At 41.8% G+C, this 11,572-nt stretch overlaps 1 protein-coding gene across 1 annotated transcript in view; it reads right to left on the bottom strand.

Moving 5' to 3' along the window:
* Positions 1-486: 486 nt before the first annotated feature.
* The window catches only part of LOC306733176 (signal transducer and activator of transcription 5B-like), a 29,490-nt gene continuing 18,404 nt past the window's right edge, over positions 487-11,572 (bottom strand). Inside the window, exons 14-19 of the mRNA XM_079214376.1 lie at positions 11,320-11,414; positions 10,887-11,029; positions 10,504-10,659; positions 4,884-4,935; positions 2,892-2,999; positions 487-2,593 (exon numbers count right to left, since the gene is read on the bottom strand). Coding sequence (XP_079070502.1) covers positions 2,470-2,593; positions 2,892-2,999; positions 4,884-4,935; positions 10,504-10,659; positions 10,887-11,029; positions 11,320-11,414 — 678 coding nt within the window. The 3' untranslated portion in view covers positions 487-2,469. The remainder of the gene's footprint in view (positions 2,594-2,891; positions 3,000-4,883; positions 4,936-10,503; positions 10,660-10,886; positions 11,030-11,319; positions 11,415-11,572) is intronic.

Below are 11,572 nucleotides of genomic sequence, written 5' to 3'. Positions count from 1 at the left end.
AGCCAGGGTCTGACAGTCCAGGTTCTGCTGGTTCCCCCTAGCATCCCTTCTCTACAGCGGGCCCAGCAATAGGGCCTGGGTCTCCAGCAATCGTTTGTGTTGGTGATGGCTCTCAAAGGGACCGGAGGAGGCGACGCTGCTACAGCCGGGAGCTGAGCTGTCCACCTCCTGCCAGAGCTTCATACTGCAGGTCGAAGGCTGCAGAGAAGCCGGAGTCTGAAGTGAAGGAGTTTCTGGTAAACCTGCAGGATTTCTTCACAGACGACAAGCTTTCAGACTAGCTGTATAGAAATAGTCACTCTTCTCTCTGAAACGGAGACGGTTTCATAAGAAGTTAAAAGTTCCTCACAGTAACTTTAAGGTTCCATTTGACAACATATACTGTATATTACTTGCAATATGTTACTAACATATCAGTCATACACGGCAACGGTCACAGTCCGACCTCCACAAAAGAAATATCAGATGTTGGAGTTGACGCATCACCTGTGCACATTCGTTTGGTCGAGGCTCAGCTGCTCCGGACTGTGCTCAAATATTGGGCCAGCCTGTTGTTGAAAACGATTCAAAGTTCACCGTCAGGCTCTCAGAGGGTTAAGCGTCGAGCTCTGCTGGGTTTGGACAGCTTGCCCGTTCACGCCTTGCTCTTCACCAGTCTTCCACCAGCTGTGAGTTCCAACAGCAGCCGTGTTTGTCGTTTACGTTCCTAATTATCTTTTTTTTTGGGGGGGGGGGGGGGGGGTCACTGTTGCCGATTGAAGAGATTTAGTGACTTTTACAGCCAGCGCTGCTAGCTGCTTTCATTGGAAAATATTCATCAACACTGGGCTTGGCTTTCTGGTTTGTAATCTAGCGTGCTCTTGTGACAATATTTACTGCTTTTAAAACTGAAGCATAATTTTATTAGGCTGGTAAACCCCAAGATGCATTTATTTCATGTTCTCATGGATATTAGGATATGTTGTAAGGTAAAAAATAATGACAGAATATCAGTTAAAATGATTATAATAAACCAATATTTGTATTCAAAATTCAATCTGGCAAAAATAAAAAACAAAATCAATAAGCACTTATTGACTTCATGAGATCAAACTATGAATATTTGAACATGTTGCTTTAAGGCACTGTAGTACCAGAACATCAGAGAAAGGCTGCAATATAAAATATTATAAAATATACAAAAAAGAACCAAACAACAGCGGTGAGAAATTTAGAATTCCTTTTTCAGTACTTGAAACCAGACCATGTAACCTTTTGAAAGAATAAAAAAAATGAGTCTTCAGAAGAGTTGAGTTCATCCGTGATGAATTCAGCCTCGTTCCGTTCAACATACACACTCACTAAATGATTTTGCTGCAGTCTACTTGGTGGAGTATGACCTGGAGCTAATGTTGGTTGGTCACATCTCACACCAATCAGTTGGCTGAAATGTAACCGAACACTTCCTGGTGGTTTGATTCAAAGCTGCTTCCGTGTCACCTAGCATCTGACTAGCTTAGCTTAGAACGGCTTCAACAAGAACTTGCTGCAAGTTTAAAACCCAGCTGTGTGCTCAGCTGCAACTGGCTGCTGTGTCAATTATTAAGATTCTCTCAGCAGAAAGCTGCTTCGACGAGTGATTTTACAGTTCAGCTCAGTATATTTATCTCTCACCACTGAAACGGTCTCAAGTGTTTTATGAAAGGCTAGTCACAGTTTTGACTGTCACAAAATAATGTATCCTTGTGTATCTTTAATAGAAACATAAAGAAAGTTTCTCTCTAAATTTATGGTTACTCAACGAAACAGTCTGTGCATAACTGAGACTAACTGGTGTTGAATGCATTTCCTTATAAATTGTTTCCAGATTTCCTGCAGACCTGCATCGTTTACCTCCATGTTGACTTACTGGCACGGCAGCACTCTTCTTCTTTCCTGCCTTTGCCGGCGCATTAGTGTGTTGTGTTGCCCTTTATGGGTTCCCATTCATTAAAACATGAGTGCTACTGTTGGTCAAAACACTGCACGGAATACCTTTATGGTAAGTTTCCATTAAACCAGGTTTAAGTTGAGCCTCCATATGACGCAGCATCTGGGTTTAGACCAAACAACAACACAGATGTAATCCTGTTTTAAGGTTTAAGTCACAGCTAAATTGACAGAGCAACAGCTCCAATGATCCTGCTCGTTGTCCCAGTCCACTCACTATGTCACTGAGTCAGTCTTTAAGAAGACTGACCCAAGAGAATCTTGGGAAATGAAGGCGAATTCAACTTGCCATTATCCTGTAAATATCACTTGTGGTCACAGAGGCTCACAAAAGTTACATAGTCTCACTTGAATTCTGAAGGAATTTTCTGGATTTACTAGATACTAATAAAAATGATTCCCATTAATAGAGAAGAGATTCCATTTTTTCAGCATTGACGTTGCCGTTTGTGGGTGTTTCTGTTGGATAAGATGAAGGAGACCTGAAGGTGTTCGGCAGGTTCAGGACTGCTGACTGCTCCACTGGTTGGCCATCGGCCTGCGGAGCAGCTCCTCCACATGGCGGGCCACGTCCATCGTGTCCTCCAAGTCAAAGTCTCCATCTGTGTCCAAAATGGTGTCACTCCTGACGGGACATATATAAATATACATTTTGTATTACCGTTTGATGTTCTACGACCTACTTCACTACTATCAGCTACATTCAAAATAACACAAAAAACTACCTCAAAGCAACATTAGTCATATTCTCAGATCACCGTGTGTTAACAGAAAGGGATGGTAAACTTGTTGACAGCTGCTTATTTACACGTCTAGCCGTTGCGGAGCAACATTATCATTTATTATTATTAGGAGCTCAGCTGACACACATACATATACAGGGTCTTATCCTGAGTACAAGGATATAAAAAGAGTGTGCTCACATAGAAGGGTAGACACCAAAGTTGTTGGGGAGGCTCACAGTGGGAGAAGCAGAGTGGTCCATGAACGTAGGAGTTCCTCCACTGGGTTCAGGGTTCGGGGTGGTAAACCTGCCAGAGACATGAGCCACACGTTATGACAGCAGCTACAACCATCCTGCCGACTGACCACGTCTTATAATAAGTAGATTACACTAAGAAAAATTCTAATTTCTGATTGACTGGAAGGTGTTGCTACAAAAACTTGTATTGGGCCGCCTTTGATACAGGCAGTGTTGGGGTAGTTGCTCAGAAAAAGTAACTAGTTACACGTTACTAGTTACTTCTGAAAATTGTAACTAGATTACTTTACTAGTTACTGCATTTGAAAAGTAACTTCACTACTAGTTACTTTACTTTCCATTGTTTTAAGCAAATGTGCAAATTAACTGCAAAGATACATTTTCAATAATAATTTATTATTAATTAATATAATTTCCAATAATAATCGCGCGAGTCACACGTCACTTCCTGCATGAACAATCTACCGTAAACGTCGGGTTACGAGCCGCTACTGCCTTCGGTCAGAGTCCACGTTAGCTCCCCGCTGTAGCCGGCTGGGGCTCCTGCTAGCGCTGCGTCACTTCCCCGCTAACTTCCGCTAGCTCTCCGTTAACTTCCGCTAGCTCCCTGAAAACCACCGAAGGTAGCGGGACCAGGCTCGACACCCAACTTGGGCAGATGGGTCGCAGGCAGTAGCAGCAGCAGCGCTAGCTAGCAGCTTGTTGCTATTGTTCATGCAGGAAGTGTCGTGTGACTCGTGCGCCACTAAAAGAGAACTTTTCGGACTGGTAAAAATGGCTTGGGTAACGCAGGAAAGCGCGTTCCTGAGGTCTAGTAAAGTAGTGTAGTTACCAATATTTTGAGTGTAATGCGTTACTTTACTTCGTTACCTATAATAGTAATATCGTTACTGTAATCAGTTACTTTGTAACTCGTTACCCCCAACACTGGATACAGGTAACAACACTTATACCTGTATGTGTCACACTATCTTACCAGTTAACTCTTACAGGTCCTACAATTCCAAAGTATGGATTACACTGACTACAAACTGAATTCAGAAGCTACAGGTGTGTCAAGATCTCAAATTAGTAGCCAATGTTAACCTTGTTGTTGGTCTTGTCTTGATAGCATCACAATCAGCTGCTTTCATCTTTTAAACAACATATAAACTCATCAAAACTGCACATTGTGCAGTTACAAAATGGCACATATACTGTGGCTTCAGCGACTATTCAGACACCTTCACTTTCTTTCCACATTATCATTCAGCCTCGTGCTAAATTATTTCAATTCATGTTTCCTCTCATTAAGCTACATCATGGTTTTTTGTTTTTTGTTTTCTTCCCCACAATCCTGTCTTTGAGCCCTGCAGGTAGCCCCCTACCCCCACCACCTCCTGCCTGAGGTACATGACATGGGTCTGGCTACTTTCTGAATGCTCTGCCCTCATCAACTGAGATCAGTGTTTCCCCTACCGTTATAATAGGGGTGCAGGGCGCCCCCCTGAAGAAACCCCCCTGTAATTTTCTCGATAGCGCCAGATCACAAGTCGTCATTTAAGGTTCTCTTTCCTATAGAACAGGTCTACACCTTGTTCTGTTATTAAACAAACTAAACGGCCATATTTTATTGATCTTATCCACACGACAGCATGTCATTTCTGTCTTCTGTGCACGCGCACACAGAGCGTCGAAAAATATGTTGCGTTAAAAGCAGACCATTAAATACTTGAAAGTGATTGCAATTTTCTTTATTCTGTTACTTATAGAAGCACAGATGGAATCACAAAAAAAGTTAAAGCTGTAAACCTAGGGGAAACACTGGAGATGGAGGTTTTCTGCATCGTCTTTTTGGGATTCAAATACTAAAACCTCATCAAACTTCAGCAGCATTCTACTTGTTTAGTCCTGTCTGTTTGAAGTGATTGAGAAGAGAAAATAAACAACTTACTCTGGCACAACTTGTTTGATCTGCGGTTTCACATATCCGTCCACAGCTTTTGCTGCAAGGGAGAGAGACACTGGCTTAAAAACGGCATTGTTATTTCAACTTTACAGTGCCATCCATGTACTGAGCTTACTCCACCAGCTGAGGCTTTTAAAGACACCAGTTAATGATATGAGGATACGTTAAAGGTGCAATGATCATAACAGAATGTAACGGTGACTGTGTTCATGTTATGTCAACACATCTCTACATATTGTGTAGCAGAGATATCCAGTGAAATGAGCACGCTAACCCCGCCCAGTCCCGTCCGGTAACACCACTTGTACCTGGAGAGTAGGGGTGGGAATCAACAGAGGTCCCACGATTCGATTTTATCACGATACTTGGGTCCTGATTTGACACTATCACGATACTGCGATTTATTGAGTTTTGCGATTTATTCCCTTTTTTCCACCGCAAATTGTTCCCAAAGGAAAACGTTGTCAACATATTGCATCTAAGAAGATACCGTTTTCAGTCTGTTCATCTCACTTCAATCATTTTTATTGCAGCAAAATGTGATTGTCAAGCAGACAAACTGACCAACATGTCATAGATGTTGCACCTGACAAACTTAACAGTTTGTATTACAGTCTACATAGTAGTGTCATTATTACAGTCTACATAGTCACTTCATTTTCATTTCCGCCATTCACCATGGAAATAACCACTCTCTGCTTCATACTTGTTGTGGAAATCCCCAAAACGTCGGAACAACAAACACCCTCGTGTCTGGGTTCATAATATTATCCGTAGCCGCACACAGATCGGTGGATTTCACGCGAGGAAGTGCGTCTGAATGGCGGCCGCTTCCAGCGCTGCTAGAGGACCCTTAGCCAGTTTGATTTATGCTTTTTGTTGTCCCGTGTGTCGAGCAACAGCTGTGCAGCAGCGCCGCTATGAGTGATAGGAAGTCCAGACGTCTGTTTTAAACACAGACGGCGCATTTCTAATCTCTTTCTCTGGTGTCTCCATGTTTGTTTTTACCAACTTCCTATCATCACGCTGATCCGGGACCTCCGCTGACCTCACCAGAAAACAACACAGCACCATCTAGTGGGCTGAAAAAGCAATTGATTTTATTTTTCGAGGAACAAAAAGTTTATAATTGATTAAATAAAAGATCAGAGGTGTCAAGTAACGAAGTACAAATATTTCGTTACTTTACTTAAGTAGAAATTTTGGGTATCTATACTTTACTGGAGTATTTATTTTTCCAACGACTTTTTACTTCTACTCCTTACATTTTCACGCAAATATCTGTACTTTCTGCTCCCTACATTTTAAAAATAGCCTCGTTACTTTTTCATTTTGGTTTGTTTTCATTCCGGTTTGTCATCGTTCAAAAACACAAAAAAAACCCTCTCCGCCCCGACGCACGCACGCACACGCACACACACACACACACACACACACACGGACACACGGACAGAGAGCGTCGAAAAATATGTCGCGTGAAAAGCAGATCGCTATATCTGCGTTTTAAACGCTCCCATGGTGAAGATGGCAACAGCAGCTCTCATGTGAGGAGCACCGGAGTTCTCCTCGCACCGGAGCAGCTCTCTGAACCCGGAGCAGCTCTCCTGCTCCAGGTGAAACGAGCCAAAGTGCTCGTGTCTTCTACCAACAATGAGCTGCTGGCTTCACATATTGCAAAAGTACAAAGTACACCAACATAAACAAAGTCATTAATAAATACATGGACAAATGCCTGTACTTTTGGGTAAATGGTTACGGTACGCCGTTAACAGGTTACGCTTGCGCATGCGCGACTCGACGCGATTTTTTTTGTCGTTTTGCCAGAAGTCTCCGTGAGCTCGTCTTTTCCTGCTGTTGCGTTTCTCAAAATAAAAAACAGATCTAAGCTCAATATTGAGCATGAATTGAGAGAGGCCGTATCAAATCTACAACTCCGTTTATAACATATGTGTAGAGAGGAAAGCAGCTCACTGCAGCCACTAATACCTATACAACGTGATGGCTCACATATCTGCACTCATTCTGTTTGGCAAAAAAAATTAAAAGCTTATTGCTTTCCACAATGAGCTATTTAGTAGTAACTAAATACAAGTTATTTTTCGCACAGATAGAACTTACACAAAACATTGTCTGATGGGGCAATCTGATTTACTTGAAAGTGATTGCAATTGTCTTTATTCTGTTACTTGTAAAAGCACAGATGAGTCACACAATTATGTTATTTACAGAAAAAGTTTGAGAACCACAGCTTTAAGTGTTTGTGTCGGAGTCGCCGCCGCCGCCTATTTTGCACTATTACAATACTTATAGGCAACTAGTTATCATGTCTTCCGCTCCATGAAACCCATGTTAATGCTCATTATAATACGGGTAGATCAAATCAAGCATTCTGATTGGTTGAGAGTGAGTCACGGGGTGTACTTTATTCAGCCATAAAGTACTGTACAGCCTGTTTACATTTAGAGCGTTCCATATCAGTGCGCACTTAAAAACAACAGGTAGATTTAAATTGCGCGACCGTTAGTTGTCATTTCAAGCTTGACAGTTTACCAAACATGTTCGTGTAAACTTTGATATTGTAACGTCCGCAGTAACGACCCGCAGACGTTGGTTTCCTTAACTTGCAGGTGTATTGCTTGAGTGTTCACAGTATTGCAACGGGGCTCTTCGCTAACAGTAACGTTAGCTCAAACGGAACAGCTAACAAGCTCACTTAGCATCCCCCACACTAGCATAACGAACGACAACACAACGTCACTTCCTCCCTAAAATGAGATGAGGAATGAAAAGGGTTTGACCACAAAATCGTGATAATTTCTAGTGAGAGATAATTACGTCGGTCATTTCCCGACACGAGGCAAGTTCTCTAAACATGATGGAGGAGAAAAATGACGGAGAAAAGACGGACAGAAGCAGCAAGAGCACTTCTTTACATCGGTGGCTGCGTGTCATCCTCCACCCTGCTTCCAACAGACCTGGTCAGTAAATCGCAGATTTGTCAGTTGTCTGTCAGTACGTTGCTATGCAACCGCCATACACGTACGGGACTATTTTCTCTGTTGCTGAAATGCGATACACAAGGTTTGGTGGCTACAACTATTTTGTGCTGAAAGGGAGCTTACTATTACTATTTATAAAGTCGCAGGTACCCGTATTATAAAAGCAATAAGGTACGAGAGGCAGTACTGTGTCTACAATAATGTACAGTTCAAGGGTTTGCCGGCCCTCCGCTGCACGTCGGGCCTAACAACTCCCTTGAACAGTACATTATTGCACGACACAGTACTGCCTCTCGTACCTTATTGCTTAAGTAGTACACATATGGTACTTTAATGTATTTGCATTGTAAGAAAATGATCATTTTAAATGGGCATATATGCAGCTGAAACGGGTAGCCCTGTGCATCCCACATTTTTCAACATAACATTTTAAAACATTATAGTCATTAAGGCCTTTAGAAAAATTATTGTTTTGTGGGGAGGTGGGTTAGTGCACTATAGGCCCCTGAGACGGCTTAAGAGTTTGTCCTTAATGGAAAAAAATTTCCCCTTACATTACTTTTATACTTTTTTTTTGTTTTGAAACCAGTACTTTTACACTTTTACTTAAGTAAAAAGCTTGAGTTGATACTTCAACTTTTACAGAAGTATTTTTAAACCCTAGTATCTATACTTCTACTTGAGTAATGAATGTGAATACTTTTGACACCTCTGTAAAAGATCGATACTTGGCTTCCGTGTATCGATACAATATTGACACGGAAAATATCGGGATACTATGCTGAATCGATTTTTTCCCCCCACCCCTACTGGAGAGGCGATAGTCTCTGACTGGTTGGCCACCCCTGCATTAAGAGCCACATTTGCACTGGGAGTCCGGTCCCCCCCCGTGAGCCAACAATTTAAATGTCTCTGTCACTATGACATAAATCCATTTAATTTAGGGTTAAGAAACCCACATTACTCTATCAAAGATCAAACTTAAAACAGATGAAATTGATTAAAAACACACGTTATTATATTAACTTTGTTCAAAGCTTTTTTGTCACAGTTGAGAAGGACATAACTCTAAGAACATGCATGTGGTCTGGGGCAGTGGTTCAACTGGTCTGGCTGCAGGACTCACCATCACCCCTGAATGACGAGCCGCGACCAAAGCGAGGAACATTTTCAACTTCTCAATTTGATTTAATGGAAATATGGTGCCGTTTGAACCTGAGATAGTATCATAGTATGCCAAACACAGAAATATTCCCTTTCACACTCAATTAAAAACCCAAGAGTGCATCTTAAGGACACAAGGTAATACAACACACATAATAATGTTATAACTTCAGCCTTTTTGAACAGAACATTAAAAAAAGGTTGGGAATGAAGCGAAGTATCACAAATAGTCCGATGTGTAAACTCCTGCAAGTAAAGTGTTGTGAACGCAGCATTTAGGAGTGTGTGTGTGAATATTCAATTCAATTCAGTTTATTTTATATAGCCCAAAATCACAAATTAAAATTTCCAATCTGGACACATAACATCCTGTCCCGGGGCCTCACATCAGATCAGGAATAACTGCCCAAATAAAGATAGTAAAAACCCTTTCACAGGGAAAACAGGAAGAACCCTTCAGGAGAGCAACAGAGGAGGATCCCTCTCCCCAGATGGACAGAAGCAATAGATGTCATGTGACCAGAATGAACAACGTAACAGAGTTACAACACATTACATCAATATGACTGAAATTGAATAAATTGCACTCTGCCGCATTAAAAAAATCCCTTCAAAATAAAAGCACAATATTTCTTTTTTGCCCATGCAAAGGCCCGTGACGGACTGAAAACGGGGACACATGCGGCTCGGGAGCCGCGGGTTGGCCAGGCCTGTGATAGGGAGTCACTGTAGAGTCCAGTCTGTCCGTCAAACATGAGAAGACCAGGAAGTAGAGCTGCCCCAAGGGCTTGTCAATAACACATCAATGGTCCGTGTGCCTTTTGTTTAGTTTGTTTATTGGATTCAATCCAATGTGGCAGAAACAAGAAAATGACGGCCACAGACAAATGCAGGACGGACAGCTGAAAAGAAATCGCTTATTGTGTAAATGTGTGAATATGTAAAGCAGTGATATTGATAATATCACTGCTTTACCTAGAGCACGATAGATGTGACGATAAATGTGTGAATGATAAAATTATTGAAGTGAGATGAACAGACTGAAAACATTATCTTCTTAGATACAATATGTTGACAAAGTTTTCCTTTGGGGACAATTTGCGGTGAAAAAAAGGGAATAAAATCGCAATACTCAATATATCGCAGTATCGTGATAGTATCGAATCGGGACCCAAGTATCGTGATAGAATCGAATCGTGGGACCTCTGGTGATCAGATAGCAGCGTTATTTCTGACCGGTTGAATGTTGCATAGTCTTGCACTGTTGTCAGTTAGTAGTTGTCTATTTTTAAGAACTGATGACTGTAAATTGATTGTTTGGACTGAGTTGAAAAGCTGCCCCCTACTTATCGCAGCAGACATATTACATATTTGCACCTTTTAATGTGAAAAAAAGCATTTTTCATTTCATTGATCTTATTGGCTGACATGTTGATACTTACAGAGCGGAGGGGTGTAGTACTTGGCGAAGACCTCGTCTTTGGGCCGGTCGGGGTAGAGAAACAGAAGGTGGTTCAGGTCACTGATGCGGTCAGCCAGGGAACGAATGGAGAAGTCCTTGGTTGTATAGGGCAACAGATTCCAGACCAGCCTTTCACCTAGCCAAAGACCTCAGGTTAACATGACACTGTTGCAGAGGTTAACATGTACAATCTTTGTCACGCATGGATAAACAAAAGCACATATGTGGAATTAATAAATGAATAAGTAAAACAAATATTTATATTACATTTCAACAGTGCAGTTAATAATTATCTGTTATTTGAATGAAAGATAAGACTTCCACTCCGTGTAAGTGGGGCCTTGAAAGCCCAGCCGTTAGAACCTGGCTTGTTGGGGTTCTCAGCCACCCAAGCGATGGTGATGCCTCCGATCTCGGAGTCGCTGAATCTCAGCAGGAAGGTGCCGTTGGGTTTGGACAGCAGCATGTCCTGTGCTTGCTGCTTGTTAACGAAGCCTAGGATGGCCCTAGAAAACACACATTCACACACCAACTCACACAAAGTTGTGCTTCTTATGTCAAAAGCCCATTCTTCAAAGCTGACAAAAGCACAAGTCTTACTGATGGAACAATAAGGCTTTTGTGAGCATAGGTCTTCAATATTTAATTGTTAACTCGTAAAATATGGGAGTATTTTTGTTCTGTATACATTACTGGAAGCTTACGAGCATCATTACGATGGGTATTTACAAGAGAATAGATAACAGCATTTGTTTATCATAAATTGGATTAAAAAAAAGGCAGCATGAGTCATTACCCATCATTCCAGTGAGGCTTGAGATGTTTCTTCATAAGCTCCACAACCCCATCAAACCACTGCCAGAAGGTGAAGTTTCGTCCCGGTAAGCTCTCCTGTAAAAATGAAACGTACTCCCGTCAGTATGTGTACATGCACACAAGAAGCCAGGCCAGTCTGGCTTGTGTTCACCTGCTACCGTCAGCCCTCATCCGAGCATTTTCACTGGCTATTTCTGCTGGTACAAACATAGGCGACAGACTCCGACGGAGTA

Source organism: Taurulus bubalis (genome assembly GCF_910589615.1).
Source record: "Taurulus bubalis genome assembly, chromosome: 2".
NCBI lineage: Eukaryota > Metazoa > Chordata > Actinopteri > Perciformes > Cottidae > Taurulus > Taurulus bubalis.
The sequence above is the reverse complement of the archived record's forward strand: the minus strand, read 5'-3'. Positions and strand labels throughout refer to the sequence as shown.